The sequence below is a fragment of the Hypomesus nipponensis genome, chromosome 19 (assembly GCF_054491055.1).
Source record: "Hypomesus nipponensis isolate SF chromosome 19, ASM5449105v1, whole genome shotgun sequence".
Taxonomy (NCBI): domain Eukaryota; kingdom Metazoa; phylum Chordata; class Actinopteri; order Osmeriformes; family Osmeridae; genus Hypomesus; species Hypomesus nipponensis.
The window spans coordinates 8,839,601-8,860,953 of record NC_140379.1 but is presented as its reverse complement, the minus strand read 5'-3'; the positions used below and the strand labels follow the sequence as shown (position 1 = coordinate 8,860,953).

The following is a 21,353-nucleotide window of genomic DNA, read 5'->3' as shown; positions in this document are numbered from 1 at the left end:
GCAGACCTCTTCCCCAGAAGATCTTCTCACCAACAGACCCTCCTGAGTACCTGGATGCCAGGGTTGTGGCACCACCACAATCCCCAACTCACTGGCTGTCAGAATCTCAACCTGCCTGGGTGACACTGCTAAAACCCTGCTGCTGGAACCAGAAGTCTCTATCATCCACATGCCAGAGGAAGAGTTCGAGCCACTGTCATACGCAAGAAATATAAGAATAAGAGAAGGATGCTGTAGGAGAGGAAAACTTTCAGGAGGTGAGATAAAGAAGAGGATGAGTGAAGCAGAGGAGGACAGGAGATTTGCTGGTGTGTTTATGAGGGTTAGTTTCTAAGGCTCTGGGATTTTAGATGGGATTCTTCTGGTAATGGCTGTATTAGGCCCCTGGCTGGCTGCCTGGAGAAGCAAAGCACTGCCGGCACACCACTACAGTCGGCGGATTCACTAAACCATTTACACCTCACTTAGGGGTGGGGAGCTAGGGATCAGCCCATTGCTCAAGGAATGACAGATATGATGTTTTGGCAGCTGTGTCTGTAATGTTGCCAGACACAGACAGAGTGGTTTTGTTAATCCTTTAGCATAGCTAATCTGTGATTTCAGTCGAGATGGTACGACACTAGCACAGCCATATATCATAGTATTATCTAATTTCAATTAATTTTACAAACATATACCAACAAGCACTTTGATTTAGCTAAAGGAATTTTCTCTCTTTCTTAATTGCCTTTGCTGGACTCATGTTAAACAGGGATAACTACGTTCAGAAACAAATGAGCAAATGCCATTCAAATGTCCACACCTGGCCTGAACCACAGACAAACTACAGTTGGTCCCCTTGGCACCTGCATGAGCCAAGTCAGCTGATTCCTCACTGGCCTATCACCTGCCGGAGAACGAGTCAGCTGACATCTCCTTGACATATTACCTCTCAGGAGGGGATATTGCTGAATAGTTGGGAGATAGGGGAATGTTTGTGGAGGTGGGGTTACAAAGTGTGAGATGGTGTTGGTAGGTTGTGTTGTTTTTGAAGGGTCATCTGTGAAGTGTGTTCATAGAGATTTGTATAGTGTGTAAGTGTGTGTGCACGAATGTGTATATGTTTATAATTGTGTGTTAGTGGGTGCATGTGTGATATTTGTGTATGTGTATGTGTTTGTGTGAAACCTGTCCAGATGTTTGTGGATAAATACCAGGTACTTTAGAAGGTGCTGACAGGACTGTGCTTACCTGCTGGTCTGCAGTTCCACAGGCTCAGACAGGAAATGTCTAACTGGCCTGTAATCAGGAGGTTTCTCAGACCACAGACACTGGGGGGGGGGGGGAGGGGGGGGGCTACATGTAGGGGTAAGAGGCTAGCGAAGAGAGATGGACACACACGATGGAAGACTTAGCTGCATGGTCACATCATAGGTCAGGCAAGTGACCAGAGTGAGTAGGTTGCATACTCTGGGCACAAACACAAACACACAGACATATAAACCCCCCACACACACACATTAACATACACACACACAAAGGCCAAGCATTCTCTCCAGAGTGACATCACTATAGTCCCGATGTAAGGGGTCTCTGTCAGTAAGGTCTGGTCTGGGTAGGGTTGGACACCAAGGATACAGGAAGTCATAAACATGACTCATCAGGCTGGGCTGCGCAGATCAGATCACTATGGCAGTGTCTTTTAGTCCAAACCACTGCAGAAAGTGTTCTTTCTGATGCTTTGCTCAGGACTGTACTGGACAAGCAGCAGCTCATATAGGGCAGGCGAATTGCGCCATCTAGTTGTCAATAAATACGCTACACAGAGACAATAGTTAAAATATCTAATAATGTGCATTGACCACAGCAGTTCGGAGCCAAGCCTTCCCTATCCTTCTCTTGCAAAAAAATGACAACCGTCACTCCGCTTGCCATAGTGCAAAATGTATCAATATAGACAATATCAAAGACGATTGGCGTTGTTCATGTAGACATACTCCCGATTCAGAATTGTGTTGTAACGGGAGATTGGAATACAAATCTCTCAACGCCGTCATTACAATGTGTATAAGGTGATGTTGAAATCTCGGGGTGTTTCGTGCTTCCCCCAACTGCCTGCAAACCCCTTTCTAGACCACCTGACTAACCGATGGTTACATATACAAGCACTCACGATCCAGGGCTTTAACTTCATATTTATGAATGGAGATATTTATTCTCAATTACTCTTTAACTTCTATGTAAATCTAACCGCCAACAGAGTTCAAGAGTGCGGAATGCAACGGAAGCTCTCGATCAAAATCAGATAACAGCGGAAAATGTGTTGGTGCTACTTGACCCAGACGAGGATTATCTCTTGCCTGTGTGCCAGCATGTGGCTTGAATCAAATGTCATCAGTATGTAGTAGGCCCTATAGGCTACAGTCTAGCCTATAATAAATAGGCTATTATAGCCTATAGCTCTACAGTAGCAGTAGCCACCACACAGACCGGTGTTAAGTTCACTTTGAATTGCATCGTTGTAGTAGCGATAACTACAAATTATTCATATAATTGTGCACAATAGAGACCGTTTTAAACAAATTATTCTCCCACTTTGCACTTTACTGTAATGATAATGTCCAAAAAAATAATTAGGGGTAGACTGTTCTGTTTACCCCAGATCTCAGGCATCATGGCCACACATGAACTATGATTTTGTTGGACGTCAAGCAGGGGTGTGTGTTTCTCAGAATTGGCAAGGGGAAAAGGGCCATCGATTCCACTGATAAGAGCTCTTGTTTAAAGGAAGGGATGTCCGCTTACTACTAAACAGCCACTGGAGGAGAGAGAGACCTGCAAGGAGTGTTAAAAGGAGATCTGAGTTTGAGAAGAGTAAAAATGCAGGTAAAGGTGTTCTCTGCGTTTTGCATCGTCAACATTGTATGTGGCTACGGGGTTGTAAGTTTACCGTTACCGGCTTCTGGGCCGCATATCAGCAACGGATGGGGACAGACGGTTCGTCTCAGGCATCTCTACGCTGCCAAATACGGACTGCACGTGTCGCTTCATGGAGACGGCAAGGTGCACAGCTCTGTCGAGCAGAGCCCTCAAAGTGAGTATGATCTATAACCACATTTTGACCGAGATTAAAATATGTAAAACAATATCAGATTTGGTCGCCTTATTATGCAAGGTCAAAACCCTGATTTCCATCTGCTGCAGGTTTGTTAGAGATTCGCTCTGTGAACACTGGAAGCGTTGCCATCAAAGGAGTAGCCGCGTCTCAGTATTTGTGTATGGAGAGCGATGGAAGACTTTATGCGTCGGTAAGAACAAACATATCTCACTGATGATAGTCCACATAATATTGGTCAAACGTTCCTCACAGTTCAAAACCAGGCTCAATTAGTTTACACATCCTCATTGTTAGATGTTAATAATTGTTAGAGGATTAGGATGCAATCATTTAGAGCACGACAGATCGTCTGCTATACCTGTCTGACTCATGTTACCGTTGAAACATCCCTGCAGATAGGCAGGTTATTGCTTCATGTGTTAAATATGAGCAAATATTTGCTTTTGTGGATGTCAAAGAACAAAACAAAACAAAAGTATTATATGTAGCACATTATCGTAGCACATTAACCAAAAAAAAATATGTACATGTCAACCTATTGAGAAGTTGTTTTGTTGGTTGGTTTCAGTCAAGGCCATCTCTAAGGAGCCTTGCAGCATGCTAGTCACAACCCTACAAACCATACACATGCAAACATACATTTAGTCACAAAGGAGACTGAGGCTTTGTGTACTCACCATAGATAAACCAGACCTTTTCAGGAAAATACTTTAGTGTATTCTGAAAATATTTGGTGTAAGGGCAGCAACCTTTGCCCGCGGGTCTGTATTTGCGGAGTTTCTCGCACAGAGGGAAGAGAGGGCAACAACAACCTTGACCCCTGACTGACACACCATGCCTGTGTCAATAACTCTTGAGGAAATTGAAGCAGGATGTACGCACATACATGATAAAAGCTGTTCTCTGTGTGTGAAGGACAGGAAACAAGGCAGAAAGAAAAGGAAGAAAGAGATTAAGTACAGGATTATCATATTTTATCATTTTCCAGAGCCAGTGCACAAATGAATTCTTTATCAATACTGTTTGACTTTCATTCTCCTCAATTAAACTTAACTCTCATCCATCTCCTCCTTCTCCTTCCCTCCACTATACTCCATATTTAGAGCACCTATACAGATGACTGCTCCTTCAGGGAGAAGGTGCTCTCAGATGGCTACAATGTCTACATCTCAGACAAGCACGAAACCCTGATCAGCCTGGGGCCCCATAAGCAGAGGCACCAAGGTCGCGACAGGGGTGCCCCAGCCCTTGCCCAGTTCCTACCCAGGATGAGCACCCTGGAGACCAGAGCTACAGAAGTACCCACAGGACCCCAGGAGCACAGTCCCACAACAGGCCTACACACAGACATCCTGGAGGGGTTTGGAAGACTGTCACAGGTCTTGCTCCACAGCCCCAGCTTCAGCCACACATGAGGAGGGGCTGTGAGAGATTGAAAGACAAGAAACAGAAACAGTTTAGATATTACTATGCGCTGCATTCCTCCACTCAAGGTATTAGAGTGCTGCATGTGACCATAGGATGGAGGGTGAACATGTCCCACACCACAAACGAAAGGAGAAATGAACCAGGAACTTGGTCATTAAGGTGGAAAAGAAAAGGGACGTGTATTTCCCTTACGTGCATGGAGGGCTGGACCAGGTTGAGTTGGGCCTTTGGGAGGAACCTCCAGGATTGGTGCAGACCAATCAAACCAAATTCTGATTCAGATCAGGAACAGACATGTCATTTGTGCAGAACCTTCAGGACAGACAGGTGATTGGAAGGTGTGAGTCTTCTGGCAGAAGTGAACTTTTTACTACTCTTGATATGCAGGCCCAGAAGGAACTGAAATACCATCAGAGTATTTATTTAGTTCCATAATAGTATGTATGTTAGTATATTTAATAGAGTTATCCATGGTCACATTTTTTGGGGGGCCCAAATGCACTCTTTCTGTGAATGTTTTTGTAAATTTGGAAATAAACAAAATGTATATTTTCACGATTCAAATAGTTTACCAGTGTATATATCCCAATACAATAGTTTAAATAATCAAGGTTAATGTGCAATACCTTGTTGTTGTTTTTTCTATTGTGTTCTATCATAACAACCTGGGATCATCATAAAAAATATTTGTAGTCTGTTCTGAGACAGTTAATCTCTGAACACTTTGTGACCAGCACAACCCTCCATGGGACTTATCAATGAGGTTCACTGAGCAAGGGTCTGTTATGCCTGTGCAGGAGGTTGGGAACAAAGTGTTAAAAGTAGTCCTGCCTACAACTCCTTTCCTACGACAAACGTATCAAGTAGCCTATATTCTTTGTAGGCCTATAATGCCTGGAAGTCTTCATAAAGTAAAACCAGTGTATTACACTTGGTGAAGAGAATAGTCATACGTGCCTGGTTTCCACACACTCTGGCTGGCATGACACTGTTATCACTTCTTGCCGAGTACACAATGTTCTGATAGGCCTATTCAATAAACTTAATCTCCGCAAATCGCACTTCAACGAGGTAGCGATTGATTTTTGGTTTTATGGCGCCCTCGTCTGTTAAGGCAGGCGAACGTTGTCTCTGATTTGATTGAAGCCGTGGAAGTTGCGATCTGTTGCTACATAAGCTATTACCACCCATCCTTTGGTAAAATTGGGATATCGGTTCTTATGAGTTGATGCTGCAGGTTAGGTTATAGACTAGTTCTCTCATCTATCGATACGTAATTGCAGAAGTGTACATTTAGAGAACTGCGGGGACGTTGAGTTTACCTTGCCATCATGATCTCATCCAGTTTTCTCTAGCAACTTCTCAATCGATAGATGGCAGTAATGAGCTATGGCAGCAACAATTCTGGAGCAAAAGTGAAGAGGAAGCTGCTCATACGCAACAGGAGAATAGAGCAGTCCCAGGCTTAGTCAGCGGTTTGAGATAGGGTCTCTTGAAAAGGATTTAGTATATTTTGTTTCTTTACTGTACAAGGATGGCCCTCTCTTCAGGGAGCGAAGATTTATTTGACTGTATTCTCATGGCAGACGACAAGTAAGCTCAACCTTAAATCTCATATCTAACATGACTCGTGATCACATTTTAGCTGACGCCAACTTGCTAGTATTTTATTGTTAGCCATAGCCATTGTGCACTTTCCCCTTCATCACATACACAGTGAACTGTAAACGTGACATGTACAGGTTCCACGTGGAGGGATACCATGAGGGGTTTGACGAGGGCACGCGACAAGGGATAACGGAGGGTCGACTGCACGGGGCGACTCACGGCGCCAAGCTTTCAACAGAGGTATTTGAACGAGGCTGACAGGCAATCGACAAAATAGATTTGGTGTCACCAAAACAAAGCATGGCTCAAACTAGATTGTATAGAGAATGTCGTGTATTACTTAAACTCTCTTTATTTAGTTCTGTTAAAATGTTTACTGATAGGTCTCCTTCTACCATGGCTTCGCAGTCACCTGGAAGAGTATTTTTCAGAACAGCACAGATCCCAAAGCCAGGTTTGTCCTCGTCCGGTAGGCATCAGCCTCTGTTTCCATGGATAGGTAGTTTAGATTTGTTTGTGCTGGTGTAGGCATATTGTAAACAGAAGGTTTCTGTGCTAATCAGGAAGAGGCTGAAGGCTCTGGAGGTTTTGCTTTCGTTGCTCGAGAAGTTTCCCAGTGACAACCCTCAATATGAGAACCTACAGGAGGACATGGAGAAGCTTCGTGCCAAGTTCAGACAGGTAGGCAGTCACCCTGAAATGTCATAGACATAGTACTTTGGTCAGATTGGAGGTGCAACCCGCAGATCACATTTCAGTAACCATTGTAGTTTTCTATAAATTGGGCTTTGCCTGCCTACTATCTTCCCCTGATCATTTTCACTGGTCTGTCTCTCTCTCTCTCTCTCTCTCCCTTTCCCCTCTCTTATACCTCCAGGTCTGTTCCCTACTGAACGTGCCCACAGACTTCCGTGAGTATGTTCATGGCTCTGGAGGAATCACTTTCTGAGGAGGGCTGATCCCTCCAACCAAGGGCAGGAAAGGCCAAGATGGCCAACCTCTGTGTTAGCGGGTCAGAGTGCCCCCCTCAAAGGTGGACCAACCAGCCAGATGTCACATGCTGCTGTGCTGTGATCTCTTAGACAAGACTTGGTGTGTTCTGGTTGGCTGTTGCCATTGGAGATGAGGATGTTTGTGTTCTCAGAGTGAGGTGATTTGAAAGTGGGGTGTTGCTGATGAAGTGTTGAACTGGTGGGGCGTTTGTGGGAAAATTTGGAGTGTGGACCAAAAGACCATAAAAAGATCAGGCTCCTGGTCATCCAGGTTCTAGTGATGGACCTGATTTATGTATATAATGCTGTATGATGAAGTTAATAAAATGTATCTTAAACATTATGGGTATGCTGTAAAGGGGTCTGTGTTTATTTTATTATTCTGTTCAGACATTGTGCTAAGAGACTGGAGAAACAAAGGAACTTAGTCTGCATCCAAAAGGGCATCTGTTCAAATAAATACAGCATATACAAATACTTCCCAGTGTTGGGTGGGTTGTCCACTAGGTGCCGTCTGGCTGCTGTACTTAAAGGAGGGTTAGGTGTTGGGCAGGTTTGTTTGACTGGGTGGGTTTGTGATCTAATGAGGAGGACTAAGAACCCAAAAGGAATTTGCACACTGAAACAGAACATTTTGGAGAACTTATTACACAGAACTGAAAGGCTTACGTTCTCAGACATCCCTACAGTGTGTGTCTACATGCATGTGAGAGACTTGTGTGACAGAATACATGAGGTTGGTGCACGTGTGATGTGGGTCCACAGTTTGTGACAAGCCATGACGGGTCAGAGAGGGCCCAACACAGCAGCTCCTCAAGGTAAAGTGGCTAGGTTACTATGGTGATGGGTACAGGGGTCACAGTGTGGGTGGAAGAGGTTCTGTGATTGGTGCTTGTGTTTGTCCTCTAATACACAGACCTGTCATTCTCTCTATTCACCTCTCTCGCTCGACCCCCCCCCCCCCCCCCATCTCCTCTTTTGGAAGTTTTAATGACGACTGGCTGGTCCAGCAGATATAATATGTGAAAACACACTTCAGTCTTTCAGAGAAAGAACAACCAGCCAGACACACAATGACCAATCAGGCAAGGGCACAAAGAGCAGGCGGGATGTTTAAGCATCATCACTACAGTCACTGAATAGTAATGTTTCACGTTGCGTATTTTAATGAGATGGTGGTGGTTGTAGTGGATGAGGTGGTGGGGGGGTGACAACATCATCACACACAACCTCTTAAAGCTGTCCCAAAAACACCTGGCCCTTGAACTCCTCTCTACACAAATATGCTCTCACACAGGGGCCTGGGAACAAGATTTGGGTCACCCTCACCATCATAGTTCAATGGTAATAGGACAAAGACATCAATAACTTGTTACTAATTATGTACTTTAACCCTTAACTAGCAATCATCTGGATCTTAATCCAGCCTTGATGTTGTGCTGCAGGGGGTAGGTGTTTGTAGTCCAAAGGTGAAGGTGTGTGAGTCTTTGGGCAAACTCACCTGTGTGGGTCAAAGGTTATGGTGTGGAAAGCAAATGACCCAGCAGTCTCAACTTCTGGATTAAAACAACCTCCCAGCCCGATGGAAAATATGGAGGTGAGTGTGTAGGTGTGTGTGCCTCTAAATGTTACCAAGCTGCACCTGTTATGAGTCTACTCCCCTGCTTTTCCACAACAAGTGGATAGATATAATTACCTCCCCAGCCCCTCCCCAGTCCCCAGCCCCTCCCAGGCAGCCCAGTGCTGCCCAGGGGTTGGGGGTTTCGGTAACAAGTGCACCACATAGTATTCATGCAGCTTGTGTCAGCGAGCCACGGCCCAGAGATATTTATACATGCCCAACAACTCACTGTGGAAAATATTCTGTAAATCTGAGTGGCTGCAAGGCTGGGCAGAGGTCGTTCACCAAAATACCCCCCAGGGTAGATAGCATCCGCTGGAGGGGCTATTAATAGCCCCAGTGTGTCTGGGCAGGGCTAAATGTGGCATCAGGGGTAGTATTACTCTGCCACTTTGCCACATAGCAGGGCCTCAGCTGAGAATAAACAGCCTGAGCTTTATTAATAGTCCTCAGGGTTTATATTAGTCTTCTGACAGGCATTATCTGTAACTAGCTAGGCCATTCTTCTGCCATCCTAGACTTGCTACAGGATGCACACACATACTCTTGCCATGCCCTCTCATTTGACACCTTGTCAAAGCATGAGTTTCTCCATGAATGAAGACCCAGGCCTCAGAAGAATGGCCGAGCGACACCACACACTCACTGGGAAAACATCATCTTCAATCAGCCCAAGGGGTAGGTTAATTTGAACACACTTAACAGCACTCTGTACCACAATTATCCAAGGCTCAGACCAATCTGTTTATCAAATAAAAGAATGATAGGTGTTGTCTATTTCAAAATGTTTTCTCTGTACTTTGATATCTCCTTCAAGAGAGGAGAAGAGATGGGGAGGCTTAAGATTCCTGGCTACGGGTGTCCACTCTTGAGTCGCTGGAAACTCTTTGGGTTCCACTGTCCGGGGTGGGGGGGGGGGGGCACGGTACACTAGGCCAGGAATAGAACTTCTGCCTCTATTTCTAACCCTTCTGCTTTTGTTCTGGGAGCAGCCCTGGCAGCCCTCCCTCCCTGGCTCCAGTCAGCTCAGCAGAATAAATATAAACACAGGCCTGTTTTGTGGAGTCACAGGGGCTAAAGTTATAAAGTGGCACTGGGCGGAGTCAGGTGACATCATGGAGAATGGTGACAGCGGGTCAAGATCACGTCTACCACTAAGTTTGGAGCTTCCCGAGCAAGCAGCCACTAAGGACCCGGTTGTGATCTGGAACATCTGATGTATATCTCACAGATTGATGCAGAAAACTGTATTCTTAGAAGCCATTAACATCATTGCACCTCAATCGCAATCAAAAATGTGTGTATGTGTGTATACATGTGTATGTGTATTTCCTTATATATGTGTGAACGTGCGTGTCAGAGGTGAAGGATGGGTTGAGATTGGCTCCAGCCAGGATCTGCTGAGGAATGCGTCTACCATGTGTTCTCCATGTCAGTCTCCACTGGAATTCCCTCTGGGGCCGCACCTCCACAGGGAGCCTGACTGCAGAACTCCAATCTTGGGCAGGTGTGGGGAGTAAGGCTCTGGCTGTGTAGAATTATGAGGAACAGGGACCTAGGTGTGGGTACGTCTGTCAGGGTTCTGGCTGTGAAGAAGGACTGAACTATTATATTTCTGTTTTATAGACAGGATTAAGTTGAATGAAACTCTCACATCAACATCTCCTCATACCCACCCGACCCCCACCCCGGCTCCTTCATGTCTGTCAGACGGCAAAGTGGCTCCGACCTGCACGTGCCTCGGGTGCAAGGGTCGCCTGGGGAAGATGCCAAGCATGGTCGGCATTCTGAATTGGGAAAAGTTGCGTTTCTCCTGGCCAGCGAGAGGATGGACAGACGGGCCGACAGTACAGGATCTGGGGAACTCTCAGCTGCTCCACTTGTGCTGAGCAACTGGAAAGAGTTGACTCCCCCTCTGCTTCCACAATCACACACGTACAAACACACTCATACACACAGAACCCAATTCCCCCCCTCCTAACGCGTCAACTCCCTCCCCCTTGGTACACTCTCACTCACTCACACATGCCAGCTTTGGCATGGCGCCATGCAGGGCCTTCTGCTGGTCCCCTCCACCTGCTTATGAGCAGATATATCTAATAAGAATTTTCCATGCACCATTACAGATGGGAAACATCACAGTTCTAATTTAGACTCGTAAAATCCCCCCCACCCTTTACCCACACTCCCTACCAGCTGCCCTACAAACAGACATTTTAATCAGCTGGAGAAAAACGAGGGTGTGACTTAGCTGCCCCTGGGTCGACCTGGAGCTATGCCCGTCATAGCACTCCCTTGTACACACATACACACAAACAGATCAATTTCATGTAGATGCTCCTTGTTTTCCACCTGGTTCCCTGTGTGCCCTTGCCGAAATAGTACAGAACTTAAATACCATGGATAAACTAGAGAGCATACAATTTCTGGGGAAATTGTGAGGGTGTGCTTGTGGCTGCCCCAGCTTTCCATACACTCCTGGTGTTTACATATTTCAAAAAGCATTTAAGTGTATGACTACAGTTCTGACCATTGTGTTCCCTTGATAATAAGTTTGTAAAAATGACATGCATCACTCAGATGGAGGAGAGGTGATACTGGTTGGTTGGAAGAGAAGGAGGCCAAATGTAGCTCATGAAGATGCAGCGCTAGATAACTTATTAAATTGTAATCAGATATAAACAACTTGTTGGTTGCCCTATTATGTCCTATTATCCTCCTATCATCGCCATATTATGTAATTTGAACGCCCTGAACGGCATCATTTGAGTAATGAGGGCAAGCGTAGGCTTATTGATTACTTAAAAAACGTTAAGTTTCATTATGCATCATAGAGGAGCCTAGTTAGAGAAGGATTTAGCAGTTTAATATTAGAAGCCTATTTTATTAATAATTTTCAGAGTAACCTCAAACCTTTCTTTTGTTTCTTTGACCTTACATTTTCTTTGAGGGCTTAGTGGTCTCGGTTTAACATCATTATTTATAGCGACATAATTACCGGACACTGTTAGCTCGCAATGTAGACAAAGAATGCCCCTGCAACAAAGTTGTAACTTGGTAACAAGTAGCCAGCTAGAAACCGAGCAGAAGTTTGTAGCCATATAAAGGCCTATAAATATAGGCTACTTGATTTGGCTGCAAGATTCGCTGATTTTGAGTGTCCAAGATATGATGGATTCTGATCTGGATCAACAGTCTAGCCATGTAGCTAAGGCTTGTCCGGGAAGAGTACATTTTTTTTTTTACGGCAAGTCTGGAAGATCAATTTAGGCTAGTGCTACTTGCCCCGATGCACTGGACAAGTTATTAAACTCAAACAAAATCAAATGCAATGTTAGGCCTACTTCACGTTATGTGCCACTCGTTACGTCTATCGATTTTATTTGAGCGAATTCTGCATCAGTAAAACCACCAACCCAAGATCTCTACAGACCAGCTAATTTCCTGCTCAACACTTCAACGGGGGCTTATTACTTGAAAGATGAATTAGGCTATTTACGGTCGTCTCAGTTACACCATGAGGGGTGGGAAATACTGTGATATGCTTAAGAAGGCAAATGGCTAGTAAAACATAACATTTCATAATAATTTCAATAAATCAAGCAGCGCAGCAAGACCCAGTAAAATGTATATCCTACAGCTAAGCAAGGCTGAAGCAGGCTGACATTAATTATTTTCATGAACAGACAAAGTTTTGACATTGACAAAGTTTAGGCTGTGGCAATGAAGTTCAGGTTAGTAGTCAGATACTTTCACCTATTGAAAAACTTTTGAGTAAGGGGAAAGCCAAACATGTTCCGTCGCCGTTTGACTTTCTAAACATCTCTAAAGAGATGTTTTTGTTAGCTACTCATTAGTGTCTCGGGTAGGCTACAGCGTTGCAGTGAGCCGCCACACTGATTTGAAACCACAGGTAATGGTCATTTCACCAACAAATCGTTTATTAATGTCAAAATAAATCCTACAACAAAAACGTATTTGTGAGGAATGTTTATTTTAACGATTGAAAACAGATGCATCATGACCACTTTAGTATGTGTTGCCCAAGCAACAGAGGCTAATGTCATGATGCTAATGCTTCAGTGAAATAGTAGACTACCGTTTCCGAAAGTAGATGTGGGCCTACTTACTTAATAATATCAGCTAATATTGTACATTACATTTCACAATTATGTTTCACACCACAAAGTAAAATGATTAAATATCACCCTGGCCTCTTTGCTTGTGGCGTTTCTGCAGCTGCCTTGCAGATTAGTATCCCCCAAGTTAACAGATGGGAAACTAATGTTCTGCTAGAGATAGTCACGCGAGTTTTCGTGACGTTGGTGACGTTAGTGGCGTCAGTGACTGTGGCTACCAAGTTAGCCACCGTCAGCTTCACTTTTTGCCACAAAAACGTAATTTCTACTTAAACCGTGCAATGGAACATAAATCCCAATACAACCAACGCAATCGCTACCGAGACGAACCTTTTGACATCGCCGTTGTCTATGTAGTCCAAATATTGAGGCATCCTTAGGGGGGCGAAAAGAAACAATAAATAATAAATAATATATATGTGAGATAACAATGGTTTGTGCTCGCCGAAGGCAAGCACACCCCAATTATGGGGTGGAGAGGGTTTAAAGAGTGAGAGATGTAACTGAGAGAGGAGGAACTACAGACAACCACAGGTCTGCACTCCCTAGTGCTGTATCAAGTGATGATAATGTTGAAAAGGGTTTTCTGACATTTGTCCCAGTCTGAGCAAGAATCTGCTTTTATTGGCTGATACGGTGTATGTGTCTGTGTGTGTACTATTGGTAGCAGCACTAACTAGCCGGCAGAGTCAATCTCAACCCTGACATCTCCCCGGCTTCATTACAACACCAACAGACTGAATACATTCTTATTCAGGTACTCGTACAAAAATATGTATTTATTAAATCTCCCACAAACCTTTAGCAGTCATACAAATCTTTACAAGGCACTGACAGTTCCGCTGTTGAACTGAAAGTCAATGGATAATATTCATTCAAGTATTTCTGTCAGCATGCGGCAAATACACCCACAATTCTGTCAAGTGAAACCCTCCACCAATCCCATCAGCAGGTTGAGGAGGAAGACCTTGTCATCTTCATAGCACCTAAACCACACAGTGTATGGTGGTGTATATTGTTAAATGCTATCCCTGATATGTTTGTCTCTATGTAGTCCCAGGATCACAGTTCAGTGTATACTGAGTCTTTGGTGGGGTTGGAGATAGTCTTGGAGCAACCTAGTCTGGAGTAAGTAGGATATAGTCAGCCCTGGTCAGGGTAGGTTAGGATAGAGGATTTGAAGGTAGATTAGGATAGACCAGGGTGGATCAGGGAAGGCCAGAATAGACCAGGGTGGACCAGGGTAGGACAGTGTAGCCCAGGGTGGACCAGGGTAGGGCTTAGTTGAGCAGAGTAGATCAGGGTAGGATATGGTTGAGTAGGGGAGACCAGTGTAAGCCAAGGTAGGACATAGTAGACCAGGGTAGGCATGGGCGGCATGTGGGAACCACAGTCAGTTGAGCAGGCAACCGGCCTCCTGGTGCTTGGCCAACAGAGAAATCCGGGAGAAAGTCTTGGAGCAGCTGCTGCACTGGTACTTCTTGACGTCTGAGTGTGTTTGCAGATGGGCGCGTAGGTTGGAGCGGTCAGCGAAGGCTCGGCTGCAGTGAGGACAGGAGAAAGGCTTCTCCCCTGCAACCACAAGCAGAAGGTCTGTCAGAACCACCAAGCAGACGAACAGAGTAATAGAAGGCAGGATAACACACAAGACCCCAGGGTAGAGGGAGTCAGGTGGCTGAGCGGGTAGAGCATCAGGCTAGTAATCTGAAGGTTGCCATTTCAAGACAGAGCTTGCCAGTTCGAGACTGCTCACAACGTCATGTTGCAGAGTACATGACGTTGTGTCCTTGGGCAAGACACTTCACCATACTTGCCTCTGGGAGAATGTCCCTGTACTTACTCCTGTAAGTCGCTCTGGATAAGAGCATCTGCTAAATTACTAAATGTAAATGTGTAGACTTAAGCCCTCTGTGACATGCTTGCGTGTAAAAAGGGCAATACAAATAAACGTTGATTTGATTTGATTTAGACTGGTGTGCACGCAGAGTCTCACCTGTGTGCGTTCGTATGTGTCCCTGAAGTAGCCAGGGTCTGGAGAAGGCCTTGCCACAGAGTCTGCAGACGCAGGGCAGTGTGTGTGTGCGGATGTGCATCTTCAGGGCACCCAGACTGATGTACTCCTTGTCGCAGTACTTGCAGCTGAAGTACTTGTGGCACTGCCAGTCACAGTGCAGCTGTCGGTGCTTGGCCAGGCCTGAGAAGGTAAAGTAGGCCTTGTGGCAGTCAAAGCACTCAAATCGCTCTTGTCCAACCCCGGGGTGGAAGCCCGGACCAGGGGCGAGGCCAGGGGCCAGGCCGGGGGGGAGGCTGGGGGGTCGGCTAGGAGTAGGGGGATGACAAGGAGCAAGGAAGGTCTGGGGTGGAGGGAAAAAGTTATGGTGTTCCAGAGTTTTGAAGGATTCTGTGGTTCCGTGGGGTTCTACAACAGAGTGTGAGTCACTGAAGGAGCCAGGGGCAGGAGACAGGGGGCTATCCTGCTCCGGGCTGCCCAGAGAGGAGGCACTATGCCTAGGGGGCTGACAAGCCACCACAGGGGGCTGTACGTAGCAGGAGGAGCAGCAGGAGCAGGAGGAGAGAAGCCCGGGAAAACCAGACTGGGGATGAGGAGAGTTGGGGATGAGACAGGGTAACTCATGGAGGGACAAAATGGCCTGGACACCTGAAAAGGATGCATAGACACGTGCACACACACATACATATACATACATTAATTAATTTGTGCAGAGGTAAACTAACAGACAAGACTTGGCCAGAAAAAAAGGCAACATGTAAACTTTTCTGTAAACTTTCCATGTTCACATCGTTTAAATAGAAGAGTGTAATAGCCTGCATTTTGATTTGTGGCTGAGGCTGTTTTTGTCTCTGCCATTCAAGTTATTTCTTTGAAAGAAAACTCTCACATCACAAAGACCTACAGTTTTTCTACATTTCTGATGGTAATCTTGACAGTGGATCAATACGGGAGTCTAGCTCGCTTTAAAGGGCTGAATTGGAACAAAAACACAGATTGAAGGCAGCTTTGTGGATCCTGGGAGCCCCGGCCGGAGCTACATTAGCCTCTTGAAGGCGCTAAATGGGGTGCTTCAGATCCCATGAAGGAGGGGGAACAATACGCGCCTCTTTTGTGTGTCGGATTTTGCACCTGCTAAACTCGAACCGTGCGTCGTTTGAGTCTAAAGCAAGGTATCATGCACTTCACAAGTATTTACTTAACAGAAAAACAACTAGCCTAGCTATCAAGAGTAGGTCTGTGTAATTATAGAATAAAGTAGTAGGCCTATAGAATATATGATTCAGTCAATTATAAAAATGTGTCTTTAATCTCACCTAAAATCAAGACATCAAACAAGGGCACACAGTTTACTTTCAACAACACCTGCAGCCCAAAACTAGACTGTTTTTAATGTATTTACTTCAGTAAAACGTGTTCCCTAAATAATTCCTAAAGAATATGACAATTTCGAACAACGTGCATTTATAAATATGAGTTCAAACATGGATAGCTTGTTGGTAGCCTAAATGGCATAGCCTACCAGATTTGAACCGGTATTAAAAAAAGAATATACATTTATTATCAGTAAAAAATATATTTTAAAGGGTGACATACCATTTGTTTTGGAGTCCAGTACCCCATAGTTTGGTTTCTTGTTTGTGAGGTGTTTTTTAATCAAGAAGGACCGTGGCATCTTATTTGATAAGAATTATGAAATAGCGCTGACTCTGCAGGGCATAACCGTGCCGACTCTTATCACTGCGAGCTCTCAGGAAGTTGCCGACCTGTGTAGTAAAACAGCCTTTAGTTATAGGGGCTGTCTGTCTCTGACCGCACATTCTCTAGCGGCGTGGAGAGAGTCAGGTGCAGGGGGTCGCCAGGAATCTGCATACACACTGTCTAGCCAATCAGAGTGAACAGACAAGTGCAAGGGGCAGAACCTCCACGTCAACCAGCATACCCCAACTGAACAGGTGCTTCGGCAAACAGGCAACAGTTCTATGTATGCTGACGGCACCATGTAGGCTTAAAACTGTAGGCTCAAACTGACGTAGATTACATGCATACATGTTTCTTTATATCTGCCTTAAAGGCAATAGCGAAAGTAATGTTGTTATATGATATAAGGATCTGGCAACCTTCAAGCGTTACTAACTAGACTAAAGATATAGCCCCCAAAAATCTAACCATGCACTCATATTCAACTGTTAAACACATATTTTTTACTGTAAATTGAATTGAGTTTACGAATCCATTACGCCCACTTCCTTTACCATATGTATGCCATTCAGAGGTCTCGAGCTCTGACAGGACAATACGGAGGTCTATGGAGGTCTGAGACAGCAGCTCTCCTCCACCCCTGCCCAGAAGCAGAAGAGGGGAACAGGAAGGTAGAGAAGGGTGAGGGATGGGGGGCCCGGGAAGATGCAGAGAGGATGCAAGGGAAGAAGAAGAAAACTACAACTTTATAGACCTGCAGGCCCAAGGAGCCTCCTCAGGTAGACAAAGGCAGACCAAGCCACTGAAAAAAGTAGAGTTTCAAAGTAGAGATTTGTTTTGTCTTAAAAACTTAATAAAAAGGTATGTACTGTTGCTATAAATGTCTCTATTTGTATGCATAAGCAAGTATAAGTCTTCATATTGTTTTAAATGTGCTATACATGTGTGTATTTGGGGTATTGCATGAGATGTACAGGGTTTTTGGTGACTACGGTAGGATCCAATGAGATCCAAACGCCATCTAGTGTCCAAACAGGGTTACTGCCAGAAATAGGACCCCAAGCTAGATAAACGCCACATAATCCCATACACAGTATCATATAGTATATTACAACATACGGTATATCTTTTATCTCTTATGATATAAATAATAAAAAATCATAAATGTGAATCAATAATGTTCAAACAGGGTAAAGAACATAATCACACCAGACCAACATAGGTTGCTTAGCAAAGCTTAAATTATTTTTATTGAACGGTGATGATGGCTTTTCCCCGGCCTGTCAGCCCTTTACCCTCCATGTCAGCAGCCTCCACCTCCAGCGTGTATCTGGGGTATTTCTGGAAAACAGAGCAGGCGAGTCAGAGTGATGAAACACATAAAAACACATAATGCATATTAGATGTACCGTAGTCTAAAACAACCTGTAGCAGGCTTTATAAATCTATTAGTTCATAACACTTGTGGTAGATATTTGCCTATATCATCATGACCAAATGTGGGTATGGTGACTTGTTTAGGTAAAGGCATAAAAGCCTGCAGACCTTTAGCCCACGCTCTCCCTGAGGTCACACAAAATGTGGTGTTGAAGGCTCTTAAACAAGTGTAAACAGATGCTAGTTGATAATCAACGAACAGACATACAGGTTTGACAGGCAGGTTTGTGCGAAACCTCGCTCCACTGCTGTGAATCTGTGCATGAATACACTTGGAATGTTCTTTCTATTGCATCCTGTAAGTCTTGATAATTATTGAATCACGACAAACCCTATAATAATCCTATACAAGTAGGCTATGACAACAGACTTAAACAGGTCTCAGTAGAAGTTCAACATGATATAAATGGTTTTAATAGCAGTAGGAACACATCAGAATGACCTCCTTGAAGCAGTACAACAGACTACAACAGGTCCCAGTGACCCAGCACCCACTTCTATGTCCAGGCCTTGAGACTGGACTCTGATGTGCCCAGACGCAGGGTTGATGGCAAACATGTTGGGGCTGGGTAGAGGGGGGTCCTGGCTCAGGATTTTGTAGCGGATGTCTGAGTTTTCATTCCCAGGCTCATCCGCATCTGTGGCCTCCACCTGCATGAACTCAAAGCCTGTGTTTGGGAATGAAAAAGAAAATAGATCAGATTTACCGCTTTCTCCCAGCACCCAGTTTTTGCTTCAGATTCACTGACATGTTCACTGTGACTTAGGCTAGTGTAAACGGTGTATTCACCTGTACTGGAAGCTTCAGGGACCTTTCCTAGGAAGGGTTCCAGAGGGAAGACAGGTTTGTTGTCATTCTTGTCTATGACATAAATGATGATGTCCATGGGGGCCTCCGCTGGCTTATTTCCAGTTTTGGCAATAGCTTTAAGCTACACACACACACACACACACACACACACAGGTTAATCAGAGACTAACTTGATCTTTAATGTTCAATATTTAAAAATTGGATGCGTGTTCAGCCAGTAAGGCAGCTGTCCCCAGGCCCCTACCATGTACTTGTCCTGCTTCTCTCTGTCCAGGGGCTTGGTCACATACAGCCATCCATTATTCCTATTGATGGTGAACAGATTCTCAGGGGGCTGATCTGCTCCCGGGCCTTCAATTTGGTACTGAACCGGTGCTTCCTTATCGCTGTCTGACCGGATCTAAAAACACAGACACATCAAGTTGGAGCCATTATACGACTTGTTTTGTTTACATACCACATTGGTGGTGTGTGCACTGGGTCTGGGTGGAGCATTGCCTTTGGAAAAGTATATAAGTAGTTACCAGCCAGGGATACACAGGTGTGTGGCTAGGTGTAAATGCATTTAGCTTTTCACCGTGTCAGGTCTGTGTGTCATTAGTGATTAAAATGCAAAAGAAAATGAATGGATCGAAACCAGAAATTAAATGAACTGTATTACTGGTGCTACGGTGAGCAGGCCGTCAAGACAATGAATGGGTCACAGCACAAATTCAGGGAGATTGTGGACATTGTTGATTGGCACGCAGAACACGCATCCTAGCAAGTTTTTCCATGGTCCCACCTCATTGGCCTAATGTAGGAGTTGGTAAAGACTCTACACACCAGAATGACCTTATCAGAAACTGCAAAGACTTATATAAAATCCCTTTTTTCTTGGAGACAGACTCTTGATGCATTTGATTTGCCTCACAGGTTGCACTTCAGGAACTGGCCTCATTCCAGTGGGTAACCGAATCAAATGCACCAAAGTATTTTCAAGTAGTTCAGTACCACAATAGCTACTATGAGGTCTAGCCATCTTACCTGCACCATCTGCTTAGGAAAGGGTCCTCTGTCGTTCTCAGGAAAATAGATGGGAGGGATGACCCAGGCCCTCTTCTGCCTCTCTGCTGCTGTGGCCACACTGGCTGCACTAAACTATGGGAGAGGGTTCCATACATGGACAGCGATTAAATTATACAGACATGTCAAGTATCAAGGAAATTTGATCCCCCCCACACCACACACAAACAAAGAACTTCTATTAGGAACAAGATTTAAATAGGTAGGCCAAATCATTAATAAGTAAGTCCACAAATAACTAACAACTGGAACTGCGATCAAAGTACAATAAAACTGTTGTCTTAAACTCAGGGGCGGTTCTACACGGAGGCCTATTGGGGCCAGTGCCCCTGTAAAAATGTCCCTGGCCCCCCGTGTACCCCCTGAGCTGACTGAATAAAAATAAACGTAAAAATATATATATATTTTTTATGTTGCTTTTCTTCTTCTTGTAGTCATCATGAAACGAGGAAGGGACATTGCAGCCTTTTTTGCCCCAGTACATACAAAAGTTATAGAAACATATCAAGGTATACCTTGATATGTTCTCAATATCTTGAGAGAGCTGAGGAGCTGGAAGAGCCAAAGCTGTTGGTATGACATTGTTGTAAACATTAAAGTATTTAATGTTTAAATATAATTTGTTTCCGTTTTGTAATGTGCCCCTCTGATTAAACACTGGCCACCCAGTGTCTTCCAGTAAAATTGTCTAGAACCGCCACTGCTTAAACTTAACCGCTAGATGATTCTCTGAACTACTGAGTAAAGCTCGCCACGGAAAAACTGAATTTGGCAAACAAGCACTCGAGAGTTTGGTCAATGGTCAGCCTGTATTGAGGTGTTGATTTTATAAACATTTAATCGTAATAAATCGACCACAGAAATATGTCCGAATTATGATATACGTATCACAGAATTACGAGAAAACCATTTTTATGAAAAAATACGTAATCAGAGCACGTTTGGTAACTTGTTGCTCGTGTATAAAGTGTGCGGACAGTCTGCACAACCCTGTGTAAAGTCGACACTTATGACAATTACATTTGCGTCTCACAATTTTTCAGACCAAAAAATATTCGAAATCATCTACTTGTCTCGTTGTGTTTTCCACATACCTTGAATTGGTAAACGTTCACATTTTCTCTTAATTCCGTGATAGCATAGAGAAAAGATAGCCCATTTAGATTTTTTTTTAACGAATGCAATAGCACAACAAAATCAAAATAGTCTTACCTGCGAAAAAAAAATTACCACAGTCAATGTAGTGAAACTAAAGGTAGCCATCATGCTCAACATGTAACCGTATTCCTTCCTAGCACCGTTGAAAACTGTATTTTGCCCCTTCGGATAATCGTTCTCTGGCTGTCATTCAAGAAAACAAAACACCCCTTCAGGATGTGCAGGTCAGCCATGGTGAGCCACCACGTGATGTACATGGGTAATTTGTTACAACGAAAAGGAAAC

The 21,353-nt window shown here is 44.4% G+C and overlaps 4 protein-coding genes across 4 annotated transcripts; 2 read left to right on the top strand and 2 right to left on the bottom strand.

Annotated features, from left to right (window-relative positions):
* The first annotated feature begins 2,769 nt into the window (after window positions 1–2,769).
* Window positions 2,770–5,089, top strand: fgf19 (fibroblast growth factor 19). The gene is made up of 3 exons (XM_084682477.1): window positions 2,770–3,073; window positions 3,184–3,287; window positions 4,201–5,089. The coding sequence occupies exons 1-3, from the start codon at window positions 2,860–2,862 to the stop codon at window positions 4,510–4,512; spliced, it is 630 nt and encodes a 209-aa protein (XP_084538603.1). The 5' UTR covers window positions 2,770–2,859; the 3' UTR covers window positions 4,513–5,089.
* An 832-nt stretch (window positions 5,090–5,921) lies between these two features.
* On the top strand, window positions 5,922–7,468 carry lto1 (LTO1 maturation factor of ABCE1). The gene is made up of 5 exons (XM_084682499.1): window positions 5,922–6,118; window positions 6,268–6,373; window positions 6,517–6,587; window positions 6,697–6,814; window positions 7,011–7,468. Exons 1-5 carry the CDS (start codon window positions 6,060–6,062, stop codon window positions 7,080–7,082), a joined length of 426 nt encoding a protein of 141 aa, XP_084538625.1. The 5' UTR covers window positions 5,922–6,059; the 3' UTR covers window positions 7,083–7,468.
* Window positions 7,469–13,651: 6,183 nt separating this feature from the next.
* Window positions 13,652–16,606, bottom strand: LOC146246827 (zinc finger protein SNAI2-like). Its single transcript, XM_084682455.1, has 3 exons — window positions 16,493–16,606; window positions 14,879–15,544; window positions 13,652–14,457 (listed from the first exon to the last, which is right to left on the bottom strand). Exons 1-3 carry the CDS (start codon window positions 16,569–16,571, stop codon window positions 14,279–14,281), a joined length of 924 nt encoding a protein of 307 aa, XP_084538581.1. The 5' UTR covers window positions 16,572–16,606; the 3' UTR covers window positions 13,652–14,278.
* Window positions 16,607–17,816: 1,210 nt separating this feature from the next.
* On the bottom strand, window positions 17,817–21,277 carry LOC146246826 (B-cadherin-like). The gene is made up of 6 exons (XM_084682982.1): window positions 21,123–21,277; window positions 19,872–19,985; window positions 19,090–19,245; window positions 18,825–18,966; window positions 18,530–18,702; window positions 17,817–17,938 (listed from the first exon to the last, which is right to left on the bottom strand). Exons 1-6 carry the CDS (start codon window positions 21,183–21,185, stop codon window positions 17,846–17,848), a joined length of 741 nt encoding a protein of 246 aa, XP_084539108.1. The 5' UTR covers window positions 21,186–21,277; the 3' UTR covers window positions 17,817–17,845.
* Between the last annotated feature and the right edge of the window lie 76 nt (window positions 21,278–21,353).